The 14,876-nt window shown below is 50.6% G+C and overlaps 1 protein-coding gene across 1 annotated transcript in view; it reads right to left on the minus strand.

Annotated features, from left to right (window-relative positions):
* The window catches only part of Slit3 (slit guidance ligand 3), a 659,658-nt gene that overhangs the window by 24,854 nt on the left and 619,928 nt on the right, over positions 1 to 14,876 (minus strand). Inside the window, exons 27-31 of the mRNA XM_004661033.3 lie at positions 11,671 to 11,768; positions 8,464 to 8,603; positions 6,708 to 6,801; positions 3,773 to 3,910; positions 857 to 1,097 (exon numbers count right to left, since the gene is read on the minus strand). Coding sequence (XP_004661090.2) covers positions 857 to 1,097; positions 3,773 to 3,910; positions 6,708 to 6,801; positions 8,464 to 8,603; positions 11,671 to 11,768 — 711 coding nt within the window. The remainder of the gene's footprint in view (positions 1 to 856; positions 1,098 to 3,772; positions 3,911 to 6,707; positions 6,802 to 8,463; positions 8,604 to 11,670; positions 11,769 to 14,876) is intronic.

A 14,876-nucleotide genomic window follows, 5' to 3' on the forward strand; every position in this document is an offset into this window, starting at 1 on the left:
TTGGTGTCTGGGCACTGGAGGTCGTCACGGCCAGTTGAGACCCAACCATCAGGTGTCTGGGTGGGGAGGAGTGAGAGAGGACGGCAGGAGGGGTGACGGCAGGCAGAATCTCCTTCCTCACCACATGGTCCTTCCCACTGAACACAGCCTGCTGTGTAGAGGCGTTCAACAGAGCTCTGCTAAATGACTATGTTAGCCGGGAGCTCTGGATTAAAGCTGGGATAACGTGGGTCCTAACCAGAGGAGAGCAGAGCCCCAGTGAGCACCCAACCCCAAATGTAGGGCTATTAGATGGCCAGTGTCCTCCAGTTACATCTCTGGGGTTAAGTTGTCCAGAAAAGAACTTTATAATAAATGTCTTCCTGTTCCCTGGATATGTCCCGTCCCGTGTGCTTGTGTCACCGGGCCTTTGCACATGCAGCTGTCTCAGCAGTACTCCCTTACCTCTGTTCTTCACTCTGTCTGTCCCCTTAGTGCCCTACTGTCCCTCCGTGCTCCAGGCAAACTCCTACCAAGGCTTCCGATTACCGCACAGTTCTCCCTGCCTCTGAGGAGCCATCTGTGATTCTTCCAAAGTCTGTCTTGGATGCCGATGAATCCTATGCCCACCAAGGCTAGCTGCAGCAGTGCTTATTACGGAACGAATGAATGAGACAGCTGTGGGCTGCTGTTGGCGGTGAGATCTGTCAGGTGGAATCTGACAGGCTGTTCTCTAAGCAAAGTTGAGGGCTGCCCTTGCTGCTTTTGGATAATGCTCAGGATTTCTATGTTCTGGGGCACCCTAATTGTGCTCTGAGCAATCAGAGTTTGGGGGCATGCTGAGGTCCTTCCGGAGGTACGGTGGGACAGGACATACCTGCAGGGAGATGTTGGCCTGGGGCCGGACCTTGGCCGAGGCCAGTTCCACATAGGAGTCCTTGCCCACGAAGTTCACAGTGATGAGCTTCTCACACCTGGGCCCAGCGAAGCCTGGGGGACAGCGGCAGGTGGGCTCCTGCTGCACCACGATGCACTGCGCCCCGTTCTGGCACTCATACTGGTCACAGGGGCTGGTCTGCAGCAGGACCATGGGTGGAGGATGCTCACAGAAGAGCCCGCTGGGAGGGCAGGAGAGCGTGGGGAAGGGAGGGGGAGAGGAGACAACCACAGTTATTTATAGAGAGCCACGGGCAGAGAGGAGGGGTGCGGTGGGAAGTTCTAGCTCTGCCTCTGACAGGAGAAAGTCCCAGTTTCCCTAGTTTTAAAATAAGAGAATCAGATCAGATTGCAGGTTCCCAAATTTCAGCGCCATCAGAATTGACTGGGGTGAGTGTAAGAAGAGCACACGTTCCCATCCATACACAGATGAGTGAGTAAATGCACGGTGGCATAGCCAGCAAAAAGGAAACTATTCGGCCTAACGAAGGAAGGAAATTCTGACAGCTGCACTGACAGGGCTGGGCCTTGAGAACTCTGTGCTAAATGAAACAAGCCAGCCATAAAAGCCAATGCTGTCGGACTCCATTCAAATTAAGAATCTCGAGCTGTCAAATTCATAGGAAGTAGAGTTACCGTAGGCGGGGAAAGGGAGCTGTTTAATGGTATGGACTTTCAGTTTCACAAGCTGGGGTAGTTCTTAAAATGGATATATAACACCGTACCCGTACCACAATGTGGACTTTGTTAAAGCACCATTGAATTGGCTCCTTAAAAGGGGTTTAGATAGTAACATTTTCTATGTATACTTCATCATAATTTATCTATTTTATTTATTTATTTTTTTTTGGTTTTTCAAGGTAGGGTCTCACTCTGGTCCAGGCTGACCTGGAATTAACTCTGTCATCTCAGGGTGGCCTTGAACTCATGGCGATCCTCCTACCTCTGCCACCTGAGTGCTCGGATTAAAGGCGTGCACCACCATGTCCGGCTTCATCATACTTTATATGTATATATGTATATATGTGTGTGTGTATGTATATATATATATTTATAAGCAGAGAAATAGAGACAGAAAGAGAGACAGGCAGACAGAGAGGGATGGACACTCCAGGGCCTCTAGCCACTGCACATGAACTCTAGCTCCATGCTGTACTTTGTGCATCTGGCTTTACACGGGTACTGAGGGATCAAACTCAGGCCCTTAGGTTTTACAGGCAAGGGTCTCAACTGCTGAGCCAAGTGTAGATTCTCAGAGTCTCGTCTTTTAGTTTGTTTTCTCTGGGGCATGGCTCAGAAATTTACTTCTTTTTACATGAGCCTCCCATGCACACAGTTTCACCTGGGTTTTGGGTAACAGTGGCCTCTAGAACTCACTGCTCCTCCAGGCTCCCCATCTCAGAGAGGGTGTCTAAGGCTAATGCGCATGTTCAGTACTTCTGCCATCCAGTGAGCGCTGCCGTGTATGGAAGTGCCTTCTTGTCCCCACAGACCCTCCCTGACCTGCGCGGAACCCTTACAGCTGGGTACAAGCTGGACGTTTGTCCACACACCCCACAGACATCTGAGCATCTTCACTAATTCCAGAGGGTGACCCCAAATCCTTCCACTGAATTGCCTACATTTTCTCCTTTTGTTTTTTTTTTTTTTGAGGTAAGGTCTTGCTGTAGCCAAGGCTAACCTAGAAATCACTATGTAGTCTCAGGCTAGCCTTCAACCTCAGCATCCTGAGTGCTAGGATTAAGGCATGCACTATCACACTTGGCTTTTTTTTTTTTTTTAAAATAAATGTATTTTTATGCTACTTTCAGAGGTTGTACTTGGCACAGGGGATAAAGTTTGAAAAATGAGACTATAGAAAAGACTTATCAGGCAAGTACCAATTAAACAAAATATTAGGCTCTCAAAGGCACAGGCTTTAAACATAACTATCAAATTTTCAACAAACTAGGAAGATACAACATCTTAAAATTATTAAATTAAATGCAGAGAAAAATCAACTCCTACAAAATCAGAGAGCCAGAGCCTCAGAGGCCCCCAACACCTCAGCACTGAAGCAGACCAAAAATGAACCCAACATGGCTCAGGGAAATCTTGCGGAAGAGGGGGCGGAAAGAATGTCAGAGTTACATGTTGGGTCATGATTTTCAGAGACATTTATCATACTAATAACTGGGGGCTAACTCCACAATGCACGACCCATTTTCAATAACAAGGAGGGTCTAATGGGAGGGGGTAGATCACAGATGAGCCTAAATAATGGTACCAAACTGCCTGTATTTACTGAAAAGAAAACTAATAAATTAAATTTAAAAAAAATTATGTGTATAACACAGGCTCAAAACGTGCAGGGTAAACTGGTAAAAACAAATACACAAGGCAATGGAATAATTTTAAACACACCTCATAGTCATTGATGGATGAAGCAAAAGAAATTAGAGAAACACAATGAAACATGAACTCAATGAGCAGACTTGATGTGATGGAAGAGTGCATGTTCTCATTTTCTTTTATACATTATTTTGTGCGTGGGGGAACTGAACCCAGGGTCACGTGCAGGCTTAGCCTTCACTTTCCCACTGAGCTTAGACCCTCAACCCTCACCTCTTTTTTGGCCACTAAGATACCATAATGGTTCTGTTTTCCAGCCTTGATCAAAGATTCCAGCCTGTGTACCTACGTGCAGCTTCAAAATGGTGGCATCTTCAGTGAGAGAGGGTCATGCTCATGTGTGACATGTGAGCTAGGACTGAAGTCTAACTTCCGCATGGAGCTGCAAGGGGGCCTTGGTCCCTGACCCCCAGCCCCCGTTATCTAGCCCAGGTTGTCTCCCTCCAGAGGGGCCCCTCTGCCATACCTGAAGCCCTGGGGGCAGATGCACGTGTAGCCATTGACTGCATCCACACATCGGGCTCCGTGGCGGCACTTGTGAGTTGCACAGTCATCGTTGTCTGTCTCGCAGAGCTTCCCACTGTAGCCCGGGACACACTCACACCTAGAACACAGGCGGAGGGCTCAAAGTCTCTAATGCTTCCCATTGCCGGAGAGTCCCTCCCTTCCTGTGCTGTAGTTCTCTGAGGGTTCTGCCAGGTCCGGCTTTGCTATAGGGCCCTGAGGGGCCCCACAGCCTTTGTCCCTCAGAGTCAAGGTCTTTTTCTGCTGAATGCAGTGGGCGAATTCAGTCTTCAGGACCCAGGCTGGGGAGCACGCGGCGAATCACACAGCTTTTGCTGGGATCTGCCACCTTCTACTAGAAATGGCATTCAGGTGTGACCTTTCGTGACAGGTGTGGGGCTAGGCATTTTCATGGAGTCTCAGTGAGTCCTCAGGGTCCTGCCTGGGTAGACCTGCCAGAAGTGGCAACCAGGATGCAGAGCATTGAAGTCACCTCTCTGAGGTCCTGCCGGGGGACAGCTCCACTTACTACGAGACAGATGTTGTACTAAGTATAGTGATCATGCACGACCTCTCCGTGTTTCAGTTTAATTCAATGCAGCTGGTGATCAGTGAATTCTGCCTCTATGGCTGCTTAAAAATTAAATGACTGGCTGGGTGTGGTGGCGCATGCCTTTAATCCCAGCTCTTGGGAGGCAGAGGAAGGAGGATTGCTGTGAGTTTGAGGCCACCCTGAGACTACATAGTGAATTCCAGGTCAGCCTGAGCTAGGGTAAGACCCTACCTCAAAAATCAATCAATCAAACAAACAAGAAATTAAGTGAGGGCTGGAAAGATGGCTTAGTGGTTAAGGCACTTGCCTGAAAAGCCAAAGGACCTAGGTTCAATTCCCTAGGACCCACATAAGCCAGATGCACAAGGTGGTATATTCATTTGCAGTGGCTGGAGACCCATTCTCTCTCTCTCTCTCTCTCTCTCTCTCTCTCTCAAATAAATAAAAATAATTAAAAATTAAATGATATCCGGGCGTAGTGGCACATGCCTTTAATCCCAGCACTGGGGAGGCAGAGGTAGGAGATTGCCATGAGTTCGAGGCTACCCTGAGAGTACATAGTGAATTCCAGGACAGCCTGAGCTAGAGTGAAACCCTACCTCGAAAAGCAACGACAACAACACAAAAAAACCAAAAAAAAAAAAAAATTAAATGATATACTCTGGGGCATACTAAACGTGGAGTCAACATGATACAATGATGATGAAGAAAATGATGGCATCAGCACTACCCTCGACTGTTTTTCCCCAGGGAGCCAAATGAGAATGGTAAAATCTCTTATTTCCCAGGAGAGAGGGCAGGAGCAACTCCCTTCACCCAGGCTGCTTGCTGATCTGACCCTTCCCCAAAGAGCAGTGTGTCTGCAGCTCCACCACCCTTTGCTATTATGGGTTTAAAACCCGGCCTCCTGGGCTGGAATCATGCCTTAGTGGTTATGGCATTTGCCTGTGAAGCCTAAGGACCCAGGTTCAATTCCCTAGTACCCGTGTAACCCAGGTATATAGGGTGGCATGCATCTGGAGTTCATTTGCAGTGGCTAGAGGCACTGTTGCGCCCATTCTCTCTATATATCTGTCCCTGGCCCCCTACAAAGCAAATAATAAAGAACAGGCCTCCAGATGGCAGCCAGAAACGTGCTTCTGTTACTTCTCTGTCCAAGTAACAAACTGGAAAGCCCAGCACAGAAACAGGCCCGGGGACACCAGGCGCTGTGGCTGATGTGCAGAGGCACACCCACCCAGCCGCCCCCTCTCCGTGTGGCCAGCAGCTCGCTTTGCTTCACTGCGCCTCCCACAATGTGAGCGCTGGTTTCCACACTCAGAATTTGCTGAGTGTTCATTACAGTCCAGAGAGACTGTGTGGACAAGTTTTCAGTGTCTGCAAGCCAATGTGAGTGGTTTGTGCTATATTTTCTGTGTTACTGGTCAGACACGCTATCACCGAGGCCTCGCTAGAAAAGTGCCAATGGAGTTGTCCGAGGCGGAGGTCTCCCTGACCGCAGTCACTCACTCTCCTTCCTTCCCTCTAAGCTGCCCTGGGATATCTGTTGTTTGGTGATGGAAGAGGAGGGGGGTGAAGTGATAAAATGTTACACTGGGAGAACAGATAATTGATTTCAATGCATTTGAATAACCCCCCCCCCCACCACCATTATTGAGCTGGCTTATAGATCTCCTAGGAGAAATTACATATAAATAACTCAAGGTAATAAAAGCTTGATTGGCATCTTTCTTTTCTTTATCAATATAAACTCAAAGGCCCTTGGGTACACCGAGGTTTCTAGAAAAATAAAAATAAAAAAAGACTAGCAGACCATAGCGATCTCGTAGCTCTAATTCCCTAGCATTCTGCACCCCACCTGTGTTCTCGCCTACCTCAGAGCAGCCTCCCTGAGCAGAGGGGGGTCCTGGAAGCCAGCGTCCCTCAAGCTTGCTGTCTGTCCACTTGACCTTGAATGGTTTTCAACCTTTACTCATTCCGTACAGCCCAGAGGCCTGGTTTCCACTCATTGCTCCTTCTTAGCACACCCCCAAGCCCCTTGCCTGCCAGTCCAGCAGGGTCAAAGGGAGGGGAAGGGAAACACAGAGAAAAAGAGATGGACATATTCTGTCTGTCAGCAGCGATGTAGAGAAAGAAACTGTAAGAGACAGACACATGCACACAAGGAAATAAAGACTGAGACAATCAGACCAGACCTGGGTCAGAGATGGGAAAGCACATGGTGACAGGAGAGAGGAAGTCGGGGGTGAGGTGAGGCAGAGACACTGAGCGGCCAGCCTCACACCCACAATGGTGGAGGCAGGGTCCTCAGGGTGTTACGCCAGACTATGAAGTCCGGCCTTACCTGAATCCTTTATCCAGGGAGATGCACTTGGCCTCATGCTGACAGAGGTTCATCTCAGGCACACAGTGGTCAATCACCTCATCACACAGCTCTCCTGGGGCAAGAGGAGAAAACGCCAGCATTAGGATGGTTACTGGGGATACCCAGGGCCCAAGGTCAGATTTATCCCACCCTCGATTACAGGTCACAGGTATCAGGAGCCCTGCTGTTGCAGCTACCTTCTCATTGCTGGGACAAAACACCTGACCCGAAATAGCTTACAGGAAAAATGGGTTTATTTCAAGTTGACGGTGTCAAGGGGAAGCTTCACTGTGGTCAGGGCAGGAAGCTGGCTCTTGCCCACCCAGTAGGACTTCACTAATAAACCTCGAGGTCCCAAAGGCTCCACAACTCTCCCAGACTGCCACCCGCTAGGGACCCGGGATTCAAAACACATGAGCCTGCAGAACCCCACACCGGCATTCTTCCTCTGTACCCTTGCCTCAGTTTCCCAAGAGTGGCAGTGGGAGGGTCCCAGGCTCTCTCCTGGGCAGTCAGCGTCACCGTTTTCTTTTATCTTCCTGGGACGGTTGCAGGAAACCACAGTCCAGACCCTGATCCTGGACCTTGATGAGTCACCTGCTATTTTTTTTTTCTTTCCTCCATTCTCCATCTACTTAGTGAGCACCTGCCGTGTGGGAGGCGGAGGCGCTGTGCCAGGTGCTGGGGACACAGAAGTGACCCAGTTTCGGCCTTCCCTATAGCTTAGTGGAGAGAGCTCTGCAAACAGATCCCTCCCCCTCCCCCGCAGATTTGTGAATACCACTCTGGAGATAGACTCAGTACCTCACCAAGGAGGTCACAGGGGCCTCCCTGGGAGAGCGGGCCACGCTCAGCGGCCTGGGGCCTCTGCTACAGAGAAGGAAGCCTCCTGGGTGTCTCAGGGAAGGAACTATGAAAGGACTTTGCCGTTCTGATCTCTGGACATGCTGCCTTTGAAGTTCATAGCACTGCAAAATGTCGAATGAGTTACAGATAGCCAGGGATGGTGCTTGTGGATAAGCCAGATCAACTTGTACCACCTGAAGATGTGTTTTAGAAATGACAGAGCTGGGTAGGAAGGCAGGATGGTATCTCCAAGCAGTAAAGGAGTTTAAAGCCTGAGTTTTGGTCTCTTTAAATTCCACCTAACCAGGCTAGAGAGATGGCTTAGTGGTTAAGCGCTTGCCTGTGAAGCCTGGTTTGAGGCTCGATTCCCCAGGACCCACGTTAGCCAGATGCACAAGGGGCGCACGTGTCTGGAGTTCATTTGCAGTGGCTGGAGGCCCTGGCACGCCCATTCTCTCTCTCTCTGCCTCTTTCTCTCTCTGTCTGTCACTCTCAAATAAATAAAAACAAAAAAACCAATTCCACCTAGCCCATCTAAGGGAAGGGTGAGCTGAGAGAGGGAAACTTCTGATCCAGGAAGGTGTCTCTAGTGGGTAAGGGCGTTGTGGGCAGGGGTAAAAAGGAAATTCTGAGGGGACAGGGTTGACGAATGTGGCTGGGAAGTGACTGCATATGACAGCCCCAGAGCAGGGTCTCTGCTGTCTGTGCTCAGGACAGGCTGACCCCACCTCTCGACGTGGCCCTGAACCAGGCCTCTCCACATTTAGCCCCCTGCCCCTCAAGACCACTGAGGTAGGGGTTCCTTCTCCTAAGAAAATACCATTCTCTGAGTGACAGCCTCCAGCCACCCCACAAACCAAACCACATGCTCATGCATCTCAGCCCTTACCAGTGTAGTTAGGTGGGCACACACACGCGTAGTTGTTGATCCCATCCACACAGGTGGCATTGTTTTCACAGTCATTATCCTCGCAGTCATCTGGATTAATCTCACACCGTTGTCCCTCAAAGCCCAGGGGACAGGAGCAGCTTAGGAGGTGTGTGTATAGGGAGAAGGCGAGCCAGGGGTCAGGAAGCAGCACCCGTTATAGAGGTAGACAGGAAGGAAGAGGGCAGACAATCCAATTAGGTCTCTTGTATGGACGGAAATCCAAAACAGGGCTTAGGATACACGAGGCTTGAGGACCTGAGCTGGAAGATCTTTCTAAACCTACAAAGTCAGCTGGTCTAGATCCCTGTTTCCAGACAATGTTGGAGCTCCCCTGCCTTTGCTACCACCTCTCTCCTGAAGAAAATTCCCACCAGAGAGGAGGTCTTCTCACTTCACCCCAGCTGGAACTGGTTTCCTGGATATGGTATCAATAAATCCCTGGGGCTGCGTTGGAAACCTCCCTCCCTTTGGCTCCTTGGTAGAGGGTAACCTCCACATCCCAGGACGGTATATTCCAAGGCAGCCTTTCTGGGTTGAGGGGTGGACAGGACATCTTGGCCAAGCTCAAAGCTCTGCAACCAAGTGTCCTGGGAATGGGTCCTAGTTCTCTACTTCGGAGCTGTTTGAGCTTGGGTGCTCGTGGGCATTTACTGAAGTTATCCAAACATAACCCATTGGAGGGTTGCCTGTCGACACGGAGGCGGCTTTAGCTGTAGAGCAAATCAGGGCCTCCTCGGGCTGTCTTCAGAGATGCCACCTCCTTTCCTGCGATTCCTAACCACCCCCCCCCCCCGAGTTCTTTTCAGTCTCTGGGGAGGAGGAGAAGACCCCTCTCTGCCACGACTGTGAGCTCAGCTTAAACACAACCAGGCAGCAGATGCACCTCCTTCTCTGATGTGTCATTTGTCTCTGATGCGGTAAATCTTTTTGAGAAAGCAACCTTACCCTCCCTGAATCCTGCATGACCTTTGTCTTCCTGCCTGACCTTGGTCATACCCCCAGGATCGAGACTGCAAAATAACAGAGGGCTGGTAAAAACTGGGCAGCAGTGAGGGAGCCCGGGGCTGGGAGGTGTGCGGGGTGGTGAAGGTGTAAGTGGGAAGCTGGTGGCGTACTGCGCAAGTGCTTCTGGGAGCTCGCACTCCGGTGGCCCAGGTGGCTGGTGAGGGGTTTCCACTCTCCCTTGAGGGTGGGTCCCGCTTCAGACCCGAGTCCTACGCCTCTGCTTCTGACACTGCTCAGATGTGGGCCGTAGATAAATTCTGCTACACTAGGAGGAAGGGAATTCTGTGGTCCCATCATCCTACTGTTTCCTGACAACCTGATAACCATATCACAAATCCTATACAAGTCCGGGGACACCTGAAGCCTAGGCTTCCGAGAACTATAGCAAAGTCATTCTCATTCGCTCTCTTCTGTGGTTGCGGTGTGGGGATCTGGGCATCACCACGGGCATGGCTTCAGAGTCAGACAGGGGCAGGCGTTCACGGATCTTAAATGCAGAGGCCGACTGCCCGAAGACCAGTTTCTTGAGCTCTTCCTGGGGACTTGGGATTGCCTGGCAGCGGGCAGTGGATGTGGTGGCTGGACAACGGGATAAGCCTTGCTAATGGGGTGGACAGAGGGTGGTGAGGATGCCAGTTTCCCCTGTCTTCACAGAGAACCTCAGAGGAGGAGCACCCATAGGCGAACTGTCCTAGCATGTGTGGGAAGATGCTCCTCTTCCCCGGGGAAGCACCCACAGCTGTGAGCGCCAGCATTTGCCTCACCGCCCTAACATTCGACCTTACTCCCCGAGTCCTGTAGGCTTGGGTCACTTTTTATTTCATGCTGTTTTTTTTAAAAATATATTAAAAATATTATTTATTTATTTGAGAGAGAGAGAGAGAGAGAGAATGGGTATGCCAGGGCCTCCGGCCACTGCAAACGAATGGCAGGTGCATGTGTTGTCCCCCCCCTTGTGCATCTGGCTTACGAGGGTCCTGGAGACTTGAACCGGGATCCTTTGGCTTTGCAGGCAAACGCCTTAACTGCCAAGCCGTCTCTCTAGCCCTCGTGCTAAGTTTTTGAAATAGTTCCAGCTCACAAGAGACTCCTCAAAGGCCAAGATGGAAATGAAATCCCGGGAGACCCACAATCACAGGCAGGGGAACCACCGCCCGGACCTATCTCTGTTCCTTGTTTGTCGAGGGACAGAGCCAAAGTTTTTAGGCCTGGCGTTGCGTTTCCTGGCTGGCGGGGACACGCCCACCTCCCTGGAGCCCGTGGGTTTCTCCTACTCATGTTCTCAGCCTGCAGGGGTCGTGGGCGGCTGGGCTGAGTCCGGGCAGGACAGGAACTCTGTTGAAGTCTCACTTTTCAGGAAGCAGGCCTGGATGGGGCTGGCTTGGCAGTGGGGTGCGTAGGTGGGCTGAGTTCTCAGGGAAAACTTCTTCCCTAGCCCACACAGCAGCCTCTGGCCTGAGGGCTTTTGATAATTAATCGTGGGCAATCTGAGCTCCGATGTTACCCAGAGCCTGGCATCAGGGCAGTATTTTTATTGCCCAGGGACTGCTGTCTAACAGGCTTTTTTTTTGTGTGTGTGGGATTCTCTGGGATCAGTTTTTTCTGGGTTCACAGCTGGGGAAACTGTACATTTGAAAGCTGTTGGGAGGCAGGAAGGAGGCCTAATAGCCCTGACCCTACTCCTTGACAGGGATGAGAAGAACTGAACTAGTTTCTATCTCCTTGTCTTCTTACGACCTTGGCACCAGTGGGTAAAGAGGACTAAAAGTTTGCTCTGGAGACCCAGGAGCCAGAGTTAGGATACGTGACCCAGCCCAGGCCCGATCCTCAGCCTCCTAATTGCTCAGTGGGGACAGTGCCTCCCTCCTGGATAGAGCTGTGAGCTTTAAATGAGATAATGCAGGACTCGTCGCTGCCTAGCATACTGAGTGTGCCACCAGGGCACACAGGTTCAGGGCATTGAAGCTGGTACCTGGATTCAGATCCCTGTGCCAACACTACTCTATAGATCTGGGCAAAGGGTTTAATCCTGTGGCACCCCCGTTTCCTCATCTATACAGTGGCGGTATTTGTAGCCCCCCTCCCTTTGACATCATTCACATACAGCAATGTGTCCAGGCAGTTCTCGGAGGAGAGGGAAGGTGGGGGCTGAGGTCTCACCTAAACCCATCCTTGTGGCTCTCGCTGAGGTGGCAGGTGCCTCCGTGCTGGCAGGGGTTCTGGATGCAGATGTTGATGGGCACAGTACAGTCTTTGCCCTGGGGAACAGATGAGGGAGAAGGGCCTGGTAAGAGAGGTGCTTTGGTGGCTGCCTGCTGTGACCAGGAAAAACCCCAGCATGTTTCCAGCATCTTCTGGGACGGAGCTGAGATGGAGGTGAGGAGACCCCATGATGGGACAAAAGGGAGAGATGACTGCGTCTGGTCACTCCATAGAAGACAGGAGGAATTCTGAGAGGCCGGGTATTCAGGCTCCAGCTTCCCAGAGTTCTTCTCTATCCTAATCTACAGGGCACGGGAATGGACCCAGGGAAATCTGATTTCATGTTCTACTTCCACCTCTTTCTGGCTCAAAAGCCTCTTGACTTCTGACTGGAGGTCTTTGAGAATTGCACTGGAGCTTCCCTATAAGGAAGCACTGTGCATTACGTAACACACTTGCCACACAGAGGCATTTGTAAAGGCTGGGAGATGATATGGCTATTAGTTTCATCCAAGCTTAAATATAAACTACAGCGTGAGCAGGGTGGACCATGGGGTGGGCAAGTAGAACTGTGTCCTAGAAAGTGACAAGCTCCCTCCCCTCCCCCTCCAGAATCTTCTCTGATGGTCTGCAGTGAGGTTTAGGTGTCTGTATTTATTCTAAAGCTTTGCATGGGAACCTAAGGCCAGGCTAAGAACTACTGTGAGATTTGAGTCAAGTGGGGTTTCTTTGTACCAGGCTATCCTGCCAAGGAGTTCTGAGCTGAGAAGCTAATGCGGAGCAGGTGGGGCACATCATGTCATGCAGAGGGGAGCCCCAAGGCAGAGACTGGGGTTGTTAGATACAGCAAATCAGGGGACAGCCCAATTCCTCATAGGCCTCTGGCTCCTGCTTCTCCCCCAGGCTCCACCCAAGCGTGGGCAAGCTGTCCTCTGTGGGACCTGGAAGCACCGGGTCTGGGGAGTATCTGGCGAGTCTATTTCTGGGCCATGGGTTCTGTAACTTGGGTACTTGCCATGTGGGGGTGATCACGGGAGCCCTCCTGCTGCCACTACCACCTGTTCGCCATCTGTCTGAGAAGAGCCTCTCCCATATCCGGCTGCGGCCAGGGCTTGTGATGGCACGGGACTATGGCTTCCTGACTGCGTGGTCATTGCCAACTGAGCCTGGGGCATTGGGCCAGGACAGCCTCCACTGTGGACCCAGAGGCACCTTCTTTCTCTACTATGTGCTGGAGCCTCGGCTCCCTCTCCATCAGCCGGAAGCCATAGGACCTGCCTATCTGGTTCTTTATGTGAGTTCATGCCCTGCACAGAGATTTCTCAGTGGGGAGAAAGAGAGGGAATGTGTAGACTAAGGAACTTTTTTTTTTTTTTTTCCCCTCAGCCAAAGCAGCTCAGGGCCCCTTTCTGAAACTCAGTGTCTGGAATAGAAACTGTAATGTGAATTCTCACTCACATTATTGAGCACATTTTCTATTCCAGGCCTCATGCTAAGTGTTTTATATTCATGATCACATATAATGTTCCCAGGAACCCTATGAGATTGGTACAATTGTTATTACACTCATTTTTACAGATAGGGAAGGCAGACTTGGAAAAGGAGGTAATAGGTCTGAGACGGCACAGCAGTCAGTGAAGCAGGCAGCCAGCAGCTGAGCCTGGAGAGCTGAGTCCAAAATCAGCACCAGGCTTTTCTGGGCCTGATCACGGATTCTACCCTTCTCACAGCCGGGCTCTGGAGCACAGTGGATCCGACCAGAGTCCTGGGTGGCTGCTGTCTGCCTGGAGAAAATGACTAGTTCTTTCTGAGCCTTGTTCTCACTTTCCAGGAAATGGGAATAACACAGGTTAAGTGTCATTAATCCAGATATCTAAAATGCTCAAAACTTGAAACCTTTTAGGGTTGGCATGATACCACAGGTGGTAGAGTCCACCCCTGAGTTCAGGTGACGGGCTGTGGTCAAACTGCAGGTGCAGGAAACATGCTATCTAAATGGCAGACTATGCTATAAGGCATAGAGGAAATGTAAATGAATTCCATGCCTAGTCCTGGGTTCCATCCCACAAGATGTCTTATTTTCTATTTACAAGCATTCCATAATCCAAATACATCTGAAATCTAAGACGCTTCTGGTCCCAAGCATAGGGGATACTTGATCTTTACCTGTCTGATACAAGTTTCTCTTGGGAGATCACAGAACCACAAGTTACCTTGTAGGTAGGTGATTACAGCTCCATAAATAGCAATGATGGTCTCTCTAGGGTCTGAAGCAGGGTTGAGCATGGGAGAAGGATCTGTCAGTACTAACCAGTTTGGGGATGTGTGTATCCATGGGAATGGCACTAGACAGATGGACTATGGAGGGCAAGGCTCTCCCAACCCCTGCCTGTGTCTAGCCTGTGGGTTTTGGGGACCGTTGCAAGGTCCAGCGAACCCAGGCAGAATCCTCTCAAGAGTGGGGAGGGGGTAGCTCCTCCAGCTCTTCAGGTCAAGCACCGAAATCCGGGAAGCAGAGCCCAGCACTTGCAGACATGGTAATTGAGTCTGGAGGTGGAGATTTCTGTCACATGTTTTTGAAAAATAGTCTTCATTGCCAACATCTGGCTCATTAGCCTGATTTAATTCTCTTCAGCTGAATTTTGCTCAAATCCACTAGAACTGTGATGCGTGTTGGCCGTTCTCCTTCAACCCCCCCCACCTTTCATTTTTTTTCTCCCCATTCTGTTGGGCTCGTCTCGCCTTTGACAAGTCGGTGGTGGCTACTGGCTTCTAAGAGAGACCAGGAACAGCTACTGGCTTTGAAGCCTGTTTGCAAGGTGAGGTGGTGAGCTGCTTGGAGACCTCACTACTCAAAGCGGGCTCTTTGGACCATGCTCAGCAGCCCTCGTGAGCTTCTTATGTGTGGCCCATCTCAGGCCTGGCTCCAGGCCTCCCAGAACGGAACCTGTCTTTTAGTAAGATCGCCGCACGATTCTCGTGCATCTTAAACTCAGCCCTGAGACCATGAAGGAAGCGCTCAGAAAAGGAATTAGTTATCTTTCATTTCTCCCCATCTTAGAGCAGTGGGAAGGTAGGCTATGTGAGATGCCTACTGAAGCTGGCACTAATGTAGGAGAAGTGATGCCTCTCAACCTTCTCCCAGCTGTGAGGCTGGGCTAGCT

This window comes from Jaculus jaculus, chromosome 6, assembly GCF_020740685.1.
Source record: "Jaculus jaculus isolate mJacJac1 chromosome 6, mJacJac1.mat.Y.cur, whole genome shotgun sequence".
Lineage (NCBI taxonomy): Eukaryota > Metazoa > Chordata > Mammalia > Rodentia > Dipodidae > Jaculus > Jaculus jaculus.